The 15,054-nt window shown below is 35.9% G+C and overlaps 1 protein-coding gene and 1 pseudogene across 1 annotated transcript; one reads left to right on the plus strand and one right to left on the minus strand.

Annotated features, from left to right (window-relative positions):
* Window positions 1–2,958: 2,958 nt before the first annotated feature.
* Window positions 2,959–3,656, minus strand: LOC130684765 (olfactory receptor 5AS1-like; annotated as a pseudogene).
* Window positions 3,657–12,362: 8,706 nt separating this feature from the next.
* LOC130684834 (olfactory receptor 5T1-like) lies at window positions 12,363–13,331 on the plus strand. The gene has a single exon (XM_057507080.1). The coding sequence runs from the start codon at window positions 12,363–12,365 to the stop codon at window positions 13,329–13,331; it is 969 nt and encodes a 322-aa protein (XP_057363063.1).
* The last annotated feature ends 1,723 nt before the right edge of the window (window positions 13,332–15,054 follow it).

Consider the following 15,054-nt stretch of genomic DNA (forward strand, 5'->3'; position numbering starts at 1 on the left):
TGCATTTCAGAGAAATCAATAAACTCAACAAAAATAGATGTGTAATATGATAATTTTCTGTGATTTTAAAAAACTTTACAGTAGTGAAATAATTTAGTTTGTATCCTTTAGTCTGATTTCTGCTGCTCTGTGTCACGTATGTGAGATTCGATAGTTCATTCATTCTCTGCTGTGTAGTAGCCCAATGAACAAACCCCACACATTATTGTCAGGTTCCAATAAAACTACTATGTGTGTGATCACTTTTGTGGAAGCTTTGGGTATACATATTACTCATTTCTGTTGGGGATAATGAGGAAGGGGAATATATGCCAGCTCTCATAGAGACTCTGACATGGTTTTTGAAAGATGAATGAATGCTGAGTTCTTCCTCAATGTTGAAAGCTGTAACTGTTCCATATGCACCCCAATACATGATATAACTTTGTAAATATTTATCATTATAGATGCTCAAGTGTGAGTCATAGTGCAGTGCTGAGGTTATAAATTTTATTTACTTGAACACTAATAAAGTTGTACAATTACTTCTGTGAAGACTCCATAAAAGCCTAAATATCAGTTGGGTGGATTTGTGTTTAAATTATTTGATGTCCCCAACACGCAATCTCTAGCTGTTTTCATTATTCTATTTCTTCTGAAATCTGTCAGAGACAAAATGGAATTGTTTTGCATGAAGATAAAGCCACTCTCTTGTGTTGTTGTTTGGCTTTTATATATCCTATAGTGAGGATAGGTGTACACAAAGCATTAGATCACAGATATGGACAGACTGTGATGACTGGAAAGGACATTAGGGATAACCTAGGGTAGGACCTCTTTTACGCGGAGGTGCTGGGGTCTGGCAAATATGAGAGGGGAAGTGAAATGGAGTCACTTAGGTCCAGGGGTTTTAACATGGAGCCAGGAGGCCATTAAGTAGGGGGCCTTTCCCACACTCTGATGAGGTAGATCCCTGAAATTTTTATCTGGGACAAACCAGAAGTATTCCAAGGGCAGCCCAGGACATGTGCAACTTGCTACAGTAACAAACATCTACCCGGTCATAGCCGAGCAACAGCTTCACTTCAGCCAGTTTTAGTTTTCTTCCACCATCTACAGTCAAAATTCTTTGTAAATGACATGCTCACCATTCCCTTCTGTCTTTAAATCCCACTGACTATCTTTACCGAATGGGACATAATTTGAGTTGCCACTTGATTCTTGCTCCCAGAAATGCATTTTGAGACCACAGATAAAACTTCTGTTTGATTTCAATTATGCCTGTTTCTTCAGATGACAAGAGAGGGAGTTATTTCTTCAACACCACAGGGATTCAGAGCTGCACTGGGTGCCTGGGTCATAGCGTTTTCCTGGATAGGAGCTTCCAGAGAGATTACACCTCGCTGCCTGTGCGTCTTGCACAGGGCCTCCCACTGCTGGGTCACTGAGCTTTGGCACTGCTGCAGCCTCCCCCATGCCATCACACAGCCTAAACCAGTATGCCTCCACGTGTCCACTGCTCTGTGCATGCACCCAAATCTACCACCATGGCCATTTGTTTCTTTAGGGATTTCAGTACCAAGGCTGAAGGAAAGGTGTCCGGGCACGGAAACGTGCCTACTACCTCAACCACTGCACACAACCACTGGTAATCCCATACCTGGACAGTAGTGATTCCCAATAGTCCTGGTGTGTGTGTGAGAATGCTATGATGAGGAGATGCAGCGAATGGAAGGAAATAGTGAGGATTAAAACAGATGAGCAAGAATAGATAAAAGATCCTGATAAAATGTTTTCCCTGATTTTGTAGAATTGCATCACAGAAAAATTAGTTCTGGCCATAAACATGATGTTCCTATTAAACAGTGAATCCTATGACACATACTAGTAAATTATTTTTCAACATCTAATGCAACATCCAGGAAGATGAAATTACAATTATGCAAAGTGGTGTATTACATTATTAGACTTACAGTTATTGAGCTAAGGAACTAATTTATTCAGACCAAATTTTCTTGTCACTACTTTGTACTTATTAGATGTGATTAAAGAAATCATTGTGCATGTCAAATCAGTCTTTACCAGATACGACTGACATATATTGTATGGAAGGAAGATGGCATGTTTATAACTTCTGAACACTGCAAACACAATGAGCCTCTGAGTTGACTTTAACAAACTTCAAACTGTTTTTCCTAATATGTTCATGCACATAAAATGATTACCAAGTAATATGCCTAAATTAAGAAATATGGTACAGCTAGTGATCCTTCAAACTGTTTATCCAAAGAAGTATTCCTCATAGATTTTTTTACCACAACCATATTATCCCATTGTCTGTTATAGGTCATGCAAATGTCTCCTTGAAAAGCAGAGCAGCCTCTCGTGGTTTACTATCATTCTGAAATGAATTCACAAAAGAACATTTGCAATTACTTAAGGGGTGAATTTCTAATGTGCAATGAAAATGCCATTGAATGTGAGTTCGGGCAACAGTGTTTTTATTTATTCTTATTTACTTATTTACTATGGGTATATTTCTAGGTGTTATGATGGATCATTTACACAGGGATACTAGTGCATAGGAAGGGATATATACAAACATAATGTAAGACACTCAAACCCTTCTGATTAAATAAAACCAATGTTTATGAAAAATATTGTACCTTGGGAGAATAAGTTGAATTATAATGTTAAGAAACATGGGGAGTTCTGGCAATGAAAGCTCGCTGGGACTTATCCATCAATAAGGAAAGCAGGTAGAAAAAGACGGTCTTCAAAAACAGCAAAGTGGACGTATTAGCACACTTCACATATTGAGAGGAGGTTAAGATCAAAAGTGACTCCTCCCTACACTCAACTTAGGCACAGTGATGAGTAATGGAAAGTATATAGAAGATGTATTGGAACCTGTATCAAAGGACTTGAACTTCAGATCTCAGAAATTTTAAATAACACTTTTGGGTGGAATAACTTGTTTCACACAGAACATAATTTAGTGCTGACCATTTTTTTCAGGGCATCTTTCACATCTTTTTTCCTCAAGCTGTAGATCAGTGGGTTCAGCATAGGGATGACAACTGTGTAGAAAACAGAGACCACTTTGTCCGTGTCCATGGAGTAAGTGGAGATGGGTCAGAAATACATGAACAGTAGTGTGCCATGGAATATGGTCACAGCGGTTAAGTGGGAGGCACACGTAGAGAAGGCTTTGAGTCTGCCCTCTGCTGACTTCATTCTCAGGATGGTAGTTAGGATGTAGATGTAAGAGAGGAGGACAGTCATGATGCTGAGCCACACAACATGGCTACTGAAAACAAACAAAAGGATCTCATTGATGGAGGTGTCTGAGGAAGAGAGGGCTAGCAAGGGTGGGATGTCACAGAAAAACTGGTTGATGATGTTGGAGTTGCAGAATGGCAATCGAAATGTACAACAGGTGTGGATTGCCGTGTCGACCAACCCTCCCATGTACACAATGTTCTCGAGCTGGATACAGCGTCTCCTGGGCATGGCCAATGTGTAAAGAGTGGGTTGCAAATGGCTACATAACAGTCATAAGACATGACCGCCAACAGGAGACATTCCACATCTCCAAATATTCCCCCAAAGCACATCTGAATGGCACATAAAGTTTGTGGTATCCTCTTCTGCTCAGATAAGAAATCAGCCAGGGGAAGTGGAAGAAAATTATAGAAAATTCACATTAATAAACCTTAAATTTCTATGATAACATTTCCTTAAAATAAGACATACAATCAACAAACTCAAAAGAAGAAAAGAGAAACGCAAAAGAAAAAAGATGACTACTTTGGCAAAATTGTGTCCCAAAAGCCCTCTATTAATATCCACAATGGGATTTTTAAGGTGTCAAGACACCCAAAGCAGCAGAAGAATGGTGGAATCAGCAGTTTTCCACCAAGCCCTGGATTAACATGGACAGGGAAGTGTTAACAAATCTGTGACACTTGGTGAACGTGGAATCTCAAAAATCCATCATAAAAAGGAGGGGACAATTTACTCAGTGGAAACCTCAGCAAAATCAAACTGGGAAAATGGAAGTCTTCACATTCTCCAAGTTGTAGATGAAAGACCCCCCACCCACCTCCAGGCTGAATCAGGGTGTTACAAAGGGCCTGTAGGAGACCCAAATTGTTGGTGCTCTCAATCACTGAAGATCTCCAAAATATGCAGCACATACTTCCTTCCAAATGTCAATGACTAGGGCAGAATCAGTGGGAAGGAAAGTTTGAAATAAGGAAAGGGGTTCTGGAATACATAGGTGTCAGAAAGTTATGTTACAGGAACGTATAATGTCTAAGGTGTAGAGTACCACTTTGGAAGGTAAGTCTAGTTGTAGGACTCAAGCAGCTTCATAGAAATGCTAATGAATTAGACTTAGCTCTGAGAGTTTAAGTATTTATACAGTAAGACAATATTTTAAGTGCAAGGATCCTTCGATCATGTAAGTTACAAACTACCTGCAAACTATATAAATTCTTATGATAGTCAAAATGCCCATCACATTTAAACATGGGAAGAAGGTAGATAAATAGATGAATGTAATATATTAGTATGTAACTTTCAAATGGATAAAAATAAAAATCATGTTCCAAAATTTACTAAAATCATAAATAAAGTAAGACTACAGAACAAACTAATATGATAATTTTTTATTAGGGTATATTTGATATATAATCTTATGAGGGTTTCACATGAGCAACATTATGGTTACAACATTCACCCATATTATCAAGTCCTCCCCTCCCCACACACCCCATTGCAGTCACTGTCCATCAGCATAATAAGATGCTACAGAGTCACTACTTGTATCCTCTGTGCTATACTGCCTTCCCTATGACCTGACTACATTATAATTATCTTAAAATAATATTAAAGAAAATTTCAAAGAGTTGAGTTTTTTTCAAAATAGTAAAGTAATATTTGTATATTGCAAATGCAGTGGCTACACATCAGAAGGACTTGAAGACATGATTAAGAGGACACAGAAATTAACTAGAAATTCAAAAAATCATACATCAAGAATGATTCAGTAAAACACAAGAGTGGGTGGTGACTGTTGAAGGCCCAGTGAAGGAGCGAGAAGACAGAAGAGACAAGAAAAGTCAATTTGACATACAGATAGTTAAGAGTTTGAGAAAAACTGACAGAGAAATGCTAAAATATAATTTTCAAAATGTTAAAGATATTACTCATCCCAATATAAAATGACAGAAAGAAAATTTTTATTAACTTTCTCAATAAAAAGAGAATCAGAAGGCAATCAAAGAGCAATTGAGTATTGGGGCTTATTGAGTTTGCTAGAAAATTACAACAAAATAAGCATTTTTTTCCTTTTTAAATATTTATTGAAGGAAAAAATACATATAGAAAAGTATTTACATCTCAAGTGTTCAGCTTGATGAATTTTCACAATCTGAACATAACCCTATAAGAAAACAAGACTAAGAAGGAGAACATTGCCAGTACTTACCCCAGATGCTTCCCTTATACTTTCTTCTAGTCACAATCTCCCTTATAAAGAAAATCCTCACTCTGAAGCAAGGATTAATTTATGTAATAGCTTGTTTTAAAGTTAGGGTGATTACATTTTAATATAATTTAAGAAAATCCCCCATTTTAGGTGCCAGTTACATGAACACTGTCAAACATATGCTATTGTATAACTATAATCAGATGATAGAACATTTCCATTGTTCTAAAAAGCCCTGTCATACCATTTTGTAGTCAGTCACCTGCCTTTAGCACCCAATTCCAGCAACTGCGAATGTAGTCTCCATTTTTATAGTTTTGCCTTATCTGGAATGTGATGCAGTGGAATCACATTGTCACCTTTTGAATTTGTTTCCTCCCACTTAACAAGATATTTTAGATCTGTCTGTGTACTTGAATATATCAATAATACCCCTATTAATTGCTGAACAGTATGCAATCCAATGGATGTACCAGTTAGTTTACCCATTCTCTAGTTGCTGTGTAATCGGATTTCAGCTTGGGAATATTGTGAATATAGTTACTATAAACATTGGAATCCATTCTTTGTATTCATGTGTGTTTTCATTTCTTTAGGGTAAATTGCAGAGTCAGACTGCCAAGTCATAGGGTAAGTCATTTGGTATAATAGGGCCATGTTATATGGCAAGTCACGTTGCCAAATCATATGGTATTGCCAAGTCTTATTGCCAAGTGATATGTTAAGTCATTTGGTAAATGTATGTTTCACTTCATAAGAATCTTTCAGATTATTTTCCAAAGAGGCTGCTTCCTTATCAGCAGTGGATAAAAGTTCCAAGTGCTCTGCATCATAAGACACTTTATATTAACAGTTAATATAATTTTAAATTTCACCCATATATATTGATAGGTAAAAGGGATCATATTGTTGTTTTAAAGTACATTTCTTTCCCTAATAACAGATGTGTATAACACTTTATTATGGTCTTAGTTATTATCTGTGTAACTTCAGTGGTGAAATGTTTATTCAAGTTTATACCCTTTTTCTTGTTTTTCTTTTATTTTTTTTTTAGAGTCTTAAAAATATATTCTGGATAAATGTTCCTCCATGGATAGCTGTTTAGCAAATATTTTGTACAAGTCTGTGCTGTATTTATTTATCCCCTCAACAATGTCTTTTACAGAGCAGATTTTAATTGTGATGAAGTAAAATTTATCACTTTTTTCTCCCACAGTTCATGCATTTGAGATATATTTTAAAATTTGTTTCTCAACCATAGTCACACAAATGTCCTATGTTTTCTCTATGTATTTTCTAGAAATGTTACAGTATTTGGATTTATATTAAGATTTAATATTCATTTTAAGGAAAGTTTTATGGGTGGCACAATGAGTCAGTGTTTTCTTTTTCTGTGGAATTAAGTTGTTCTTCAAATTTATTTTAAAAATGTACTTTCCTTCCTCCATGGATTTTTCTTGGCCACTTTGACAAAAATCAATTGACCATGTTTGTTTGAATGATTTCTGAAGACTAGCTTTTTCTACTGATCTAGGTGTCAGTGTTTTATTAAAATTTCACTCTCTGATTATTTTAGCTTTATGGTAGTCCTAAAATCAAATCATGCAGACATTCCAACTTCATTCTTCTTTTCTAAAATTCATTGCTTTTCCATATAAAATGGGGACTCAGAGTGTCAATGCTGCAAAAATACTTGTTTAATTGCAATTGGTGTTGCATTGAATCTATAGATCAATTTCATTTTATTTCATTAATAGACCATTTTTCACAGTCGGGATGCCTGCCAATTAATCTGGTTTCTTTTTATTTGCATTCTGATTCCATTAGCAGCATTCCCTATCTACTAATTTATAATCTCTGAGTGTGGAGTCTAGGCATCCATGTAATTTCCACAATTTCTCCAAGAGTTTCTTATGTACATAGCCAGTTACTTGTCTAAATTAGCATATGGGATCTCTAAGACAAGACCTTATACAGCTTAAAAATGCTTGACTCTTCTCTGATGTTTCTCTAATATTCTTATGTTTTATTACATAGAATATTATAATTTTCTATATACTTCCCATCTTCCCTGCCAATACTCTCTATTTGTGTATTTATACTTTATTTCCAAATCAAAATCTCAATGAGTTTATATCTGTTTCTCATACCACTTATAACTGGGGTGGTTTAAAATTTATAAAAAATATAGATGTCTTTGTTAAGTAATTATAAATTCTGTCATAGGCTATGCTTTCATATTATATCTCATTATGTCCATATTTACAGGATAATTAAAAAGTTTATTTTCCCAGGAATAAGAAACTAGGTTTTAGAAACTTTAAGTCATCAACCTAATGGCATACAGCTAGTTAGTATCAGAGCTAGGACTATGTTCTGTACCATTAACTTCTTTCCCACTGAGGAATCATTTTAAACCAGAGGTCAGAGGGCATTCATGTAATCGTTTTCATCATGTGGTTCATTACCCAGAACTGTTCAGTTGTTTAAAATGAAAACAAATCATGATACTTTTCTGTATTAGAAAAGAATTAGTCTGTTTTCCTCTTGGGGCATCACTGTGAACTTTAAGAACTCAATAAAACGTTGTAAGAATCTAAATGCATGCTATTCACAGCATAACTTAACTGAGTGAATAGTTCATTTCCACAGGTAAGAGGAAAGGTCTTAATAACTTATAAAATATTTTAGAAACTACTCTTGAATTTGAAACAAGTGTATATAACAATATTTGTATTTAAGAGAGAAGATTCTATTTAACGCAAGGCTGTATCAAAAATTGATCACATGCCTTTCAGGGAACATAGCAGAGAAAACAGGAAAGGTTTCCTACGTATTTTGGTCAATTGAGCTGTAAATTAGACATGTGCCTTAATTTCCTTGAAGAATCACAGCAATCAATGTAGTAAGAGTAGAATCAAGGGGTTAGAGTTACAGTTTAAGAAAATTATCAACTCAATAAAATATGACTACCAATTTTGATATACCCAGCCATTGGGTAGATGCTACTTTGGGATCATAATATTTTTATTGTTTGAAGAATACAAATAAATTTTAAATTTATTTTACCATTTAGCTAATTGATCCAGAAGCAGCTTTAGTTTCTTTTTTTTTGTTTATTTCAATGTGCAAGGATGCTGTCTCAGTGTTAACATTTCCAGAACTCGGTATATCACATGGGGTTGTAATACAGTCAAGAAAAGCAATATAGGGTTTGAAGTTGGAGAAATCTAGGCTTGAATCCTGGTTCTTTCAGAAACTGTGCAACTCTGGCCAAGTTTTACATCCAGTTGTGCCTCAGTTTTCTCATCTGCAAAAGGACACTGAATTATTTCATTTGTAGGCTGCTACACAGATTATATTAGATAATGTGCACAAAATTACTAACCTCCAGCAGCCACTTAATAGTGTGAGTAGCTACAATCATAGCTCTCCTTCTTTTGGAGCTCAGATTCTGAAATAGTGTTCTCATGGCTGTCTGGTACTTCACATTTTTTGACCATGAAAGTTGAGAAACTGATTTCATTTTAGTCTTCCAGATTGATCACGTTTTGTTAAAAACTCACGGTCTACATTTTTGTATTTCTAGCATCTCTCTGTTCAAGTGAAATAACAAGACATAAACACAATCACTTCTAACTCCTTAAATATCAGTTAACAGAAATGTCTGCTTGAAGAGCAATCTGGGTGCAGTAGCTAAACCTCATGCTTTTTCTCTCTCATGACCCCAGTTTCCTATCCTGAAGTGTACAAAAGCTCTAAAGAGACACAATTTGGAATAAAACAGTTTCATTCACAAACCACCTTCTTGAACTGCAGGCAAGAATAGAGACATCAAAAATTTCCAGAAAATTACATTGACAAAAGTATCAGGAAAATTTAAGCATGTTATTGTTTTACTGGCATACCCCCGAAGAGAATGCAGTGACAGAAATAGTTTCAGTTTGTTACAGCACAGAATATTGGAATTCACTGTTTAATCTCAATAAAATAGTATTTGTATATATACTCAGTACCATATAATAAATATATGTATAACGTAAAGAAGAGATACTTTGCTCCTGTTTGAGACCCATTAACTTCTTGATACTTTCATTAAAAAATTGACTTTATAAGTCCCTATTTATTTTTTTGGAGTTAAGTAAATTTTGGAAGTAATATTTCATGTGTATGCATCTTTCACATATAATTAATATTTTAATTTAATAGAACATACTTTAATTCCTCTGATAAACCGACAGCCTGTAATCCCACCATGTTCATGTAGTTGAACAAGATACGCCTGAATCTTTGGTCAGTCTTAGTTATTCTTCGGTTTAGAAGGACATGAAAAATTTAAAAACAAAAAACAAAATGAGCAAAGCAGTAGTAGGCTCATAGGCATTGAGAAGTGACTGGTGGTTACCATAGGGGAATGGATGGGGAATGTGAGGGGTATAAAAATCTCAGTCATAAAATAAGTTGGTCAAAGGAATGGAAGTACAGCATGGAGAGGACAGCCAATGATTCTGTGACACCTTTCCATGTTGACAGATAACAGCTGCTCTAGTTGGAGTAAGGATTTCATAATGTGTGTGTTAAACTGCTGTGTTGTATACTTGAAACCAATACAATATTGATATCAACTTTAATTCAATAAAAATATGCTTAAAAATATTAAAAGTTACTCTTAACTTTCCTGAGCTCCCGCTGTCACTAGGTGCTAAATATGGCATTTTAATATGAGGTCTTAGAGTCCAGTTCTTAATGATCCTAATCTTTCATACTTGTCTCGTCACAGGCACATTAGTTAAGTAATGGTTACAGAAGTAAATCACTGAAATTTCTCCTGTGTCTATCAGTCAGCATGTATGTCGTGATGGATACTTTCAGTAGACTACTAATTGATACATTTTTCAAAATATGTTTGCATATTTTTATTTGTTTTCACTGTGATTATTCCTATCTGCCTAATGCCTGTTTTATAGAGGACTCTTTTTAATGAATATTTTTTTATTCTCCAAACCATTTGAGAAAGAGAAGGATGGAGAGAAACAGAAAGGGAGAAGAAAAGTTTTGGAGAAAAAGAAAAAGAATAGGAATTTTTAAACAGAAATGTATTTTTGGTGATGCCCGAAAAATACATTAATACATATTTATACCAGTAATTGACTTCTTTATAAGGTATTTTTATAGAACAGTTTAAACATAATTATATGTTATTATATTTGTGTGTATGTGTTCTGATGAGTACTCTGTAAATTTCCTGGATTTATACAGAAATCAGAAATTAAGTTCATTATTTTTTTACTCTAGATTTTTTTAAGAATCAGATGAACACTTTGCATTTTGTAGACTCATATTTATGAGGCAATTTAATCTATGCATTAGAAACATCTTCCACATGGATCTATGGGAACATTTATGGGACAATAAAGACATGTGATTTCCTTCTCTTTCTAACACTTTTAAGCTTATTTCTTAATTTTCTTCTTGATGTATGGGCATCTCAATATAACAAAACTGTAGTGTGTTTCACATCATAAATATAATCACTTGTAAGTCACTGAATGCAGCCTGGCCCTGTGTCCAGCAGGAATTTCACTTCTTTCCAATACTTTTTCATTGTGACATCCTGAGGGAAAACAGAGGTCAACGTGTCAAAATCCGCTCCCTAAATATGATGAATCCAGTAATTAGTTGCATGTCAGTCACTGAGATTTAAGCCCAAATATAAATGACTCTTAAACTTTTCTTCCCTTAAGTCATGCATTTTCTTTTCCTCATACTCCACCAAATAAGAAAAAGTAAGATGACATCAGGGAAAAATAAATAAATTTATTTGTGTGTGTGTGTGTGTGTGTGGCAAACAGTGATTTTATCCTTTTATCAAAATCTTCTAGGGGCAGTTTTATTATCTTTTATCATGTGACATTAACTTCACAGTTATTTAAGAAACTCCAAAAGTAAGTATAATATACTAGAAGAACAGCCATGGTGACCTTTTGGCTGAAATGCATCTCAAAAATAGTTCTAAGGACATTGCAGGGATAATAAGCACACGTGAAATGAGAAACATCTCACATTGCTATTAAGATAAAATTTGAAAACATTAACAGTACTATAGGCTGCAAAGGACACATTTAACAACTTAATGATATATATTTTGAGAAAAAAAGTGAAAAGTAAAGGATATTGTATCTTTTTTGTTTGTTAACAAGGAGCATATGTCTCCAGAATATTGCCTGCTCTTCTGTTTATCACTCTGGAATGGAAACTAATGGAACAGGGTAATTGTCAGAAAAAAAAGAATATAGCATGGTTTTGTTGGAAAAAGTGTCTCTGTACAGTAAGTTGAAATGGAAGTCTCACTTGCCTCATTTTCTGCTCATATGGAAGTGTTTTAAAATTTGATCATTTTCATAACTCTTCTCATTGAAGTTTAACCCCGTCTTTTAATGTAAGTGTGCTGATTCCCATCTTAACAGTTGTGAGCAGTACGAAAGGCCGTCTCATGCCGCAGCCAATCCAGAGCTAGTAGTCAGCTGTGGACTTTCCAGATAACATTTTAAGATTGAATGATTCCTGTGTTCACTCATGTTTGTGAATTTTAAGATGATGTAATAGAAAAACCAGATGGTAAGGAATTTAACAGGAAACAAATTGGAAAATAGGACACTTAAATTGATATTTTTAATATGACAAATGTAGTCGATGCCAGAACAAAATTATTTCTTCGTTTTAGTTGAACCACAAAATGCATCCTCTCGGCTCCAGCGGCTTCCATGGTGCCGGTCTCGTCGCTCTCCGGGAAATCATTCTACCCGACTGAGAAGCAAACATCAGGGTGTAAGTGGAAGGATTCGGTTTTCGTAAGAAACTGCTTTAGAACTTGTAATTAAAAACCCAAATGTTAGGGTTTCCATTGGATTTAGACTTATACAGGTTTCAGATGAAAAATGTGACTGAAGTCACCACATTTATACTGATGGGCTTCACAGATGATTTTGAGATGAACGTCTTCCTATTTTTGCTATTTTTAGCAATCTATCTTTTTACTCTGGCCGGAAATTTGGGACTGGTTTCCTTAGTCATTGGGGATTCCCGGCTCCATAACCCGATGTACTACTTCCTGAGTGTGTTATCATTCCTGGATGCCTGCTATTCCTCAGTTGTCACTCCAAAAATGTTGGTCAGTTTCCTAGCAGAGAATAAAGCCATTTCATTCCTTGGATGTGCAGCCCAGATGCTTCTGTTTGTTACTTTTGGAACCACAGAGTCCTTTCTCTTGGCGGCAATGGCATATGATCGCTACGTAGCAATCTACAACCCTCTCCTGTATTCAGTGAGCATGTCACCCAGAGTCTACGTCCCCCTTATCATTGCTTCCTATGTTGGGGGCATCCTGCACGCTTCTGTACACACCGTGGCCACATTTAGCCTCTCCTTCTGTGCATCCAATGAGATCAGACATGTCTTCTGTGACATCCCTCCTCTCCTCGCTCTTTCTTGCTCAGACACTCACACAAACCAGCTTCTACTCTTCTACTTTGTGGGCGCCATTGAGATGGTTACTATCCTGATTGTGCTGATCTCCTATGGCTTCATTCTGTTGGCCATTCTGAGGATTCATTCCACTGATGGGAGGAGAAAAGTCTTTTCTACGTGTGGCTCTCACCTGACTGGAGTGACAATTTATCATAGCACAATCCTCTTCATATATATGAGACCAAGTTCCAGCTATGCGTTGGACCATGACATGATAGTGTCAACATTTTACACCATTGTGATTCCCATGCTAAATCCCATTATCTATAGTTTAAGGAACAAAGATGTGAAAGAGGCTATGAAAACATTACTTGGAAGAAACTGGTTATAAGTAAAGTGCATTTTTAGCATTGAATAAAACTGCAAAGTATGTTGCATGTCAGTCCATATCTCTATGCTCAGGAACTAGAGAAGAAAGCGTATTGATTTCATTTAATAGTGTTTGTGTATTCTGAACTATTTCCAAATGTGGCATTAATCAGCCCTCCAATGCAGCAGTTTAAAACTGTGTGTATATTTGCAGTAGACATATCTCACCTACATGTTGATTACTGTATTCGAACTGATCCATATTAAATATTCATTGATGTAAAGTATATTGCTGTTGTTAGTTATTGTATAATTGATTTTAACTCACTATTATTAGAGCTCACCTCCTCAGGAATCTATAGATTGCTGTACCCTCACATTGCTTACAGTGCCTTCAGCACTCATTCTAAAGTTAAGTCATTCAGGAGGCCCTATGAATGACCTCCCAAATGTTACCTCATGTGCCCTCCATGTGCTTCCACAGAATATGATCCATCCAGGCTTAAGGGAATGTCATTTCACTGTTTGGCTCAACATCATATATTTTTATTCCCCTGTCAGAATCTTTCCTTGTGACTGCCAATCATATAAATTGTTTTGATCCATTCAGAAACTTCAAAGATTATAATGATGTGTGATGTTAATATTTATTGGGAGTATACCTAAGGCTTTTGAAAGACAAACAGAAGTATAGCTTAGAGAAAAGCATAAACTGGCAATTTTATGTATATATAAACACACACACATACATAGAATGTGTATATACATATATGTGAATCAGCATATAATATATAAACTATGTCAAACATATATACACATTATATATGCACATATATGTGTGTGTATATGTATATTTTGTTGGACTGCATGTCAGGAAAAGAAATAACAAGGAGACAAAGGACATGCTTACTTTCATTGGATGCACAGAAGGAGCAGCTAAATGCGGCCATTGTTTGTACAGAAGCATGCCCTTTGGTGGTCATAGACATGGGACACAAATACCCTAAGGATTAAACACAAAGAGGTAGGTCTCCCCACATACCTCTTCACCAGGGTTCCTTACCATCAACTTTCCAATCACTTTTCTTCCATGTCCCTGACTATTCAGAGAAATCATTGGTCACAGGACAGGAATCAGCATATAATTGCACATCTGACCATGTGTACTTCTAAGAAAAATGAAAATCTGATTATTTTGCTCGAGATTCTTCACACTAGGAAGATTTCCTTTCACTACACTTGTTCAGGGTTGTCACAGAAAAGGGAGACAGACCACAACTACCCACGTTGGGTGGTGCCTGCATATTGTGCAAAATCATTTGCAAAGTATGTCTGAGTCTTCTCCACCTCCGTCAATGATCAAAGGGAACTCCTGAGAGGCCAGAGAGTCGGGCTAGAAGAAAGAAGGAATGTGGACCATGGGCATCTCTGGTCCATGTAACTGACCTGGACCTTCAGGGTCTGTCATATAGAGTCTCATATAGAGTACTTCCATTTCATGATGAAGTTGTGCTGTGCATGCCCAGATTTATGACCTGTTGGGACTGCATACACCCAGCTCATGATGGGAAGCTCTGCTGGCAAGGTGACTTCGTGACCACTAACAAGTGTTCAATCACTATTAAGGCCTAATAGCAGACCAAGATTTGTTTTAAAGAGAAAAATATTTATCTATGAAGAGTGGCAGGGCTTTGCTCTAAGACACTAAAGGCCTGATGTGTGATTCTCCTATGGGGACCAACCGA

This window comes from Manis pentadactyla, chromosome 9 (assembly GCF_030020395.1).
Source record: "Manis pentadactyla isolate mManPen7 chromosome 9, mManPen7.hap1, whole genome shotgun sequence".
Taxonomy (NCBI): domain Eukaryota; kingdom Metazoa; phylum Chordata; class Mammalia; order Pholidota; family Manidae; genus Manis; species Manis pentadactyla.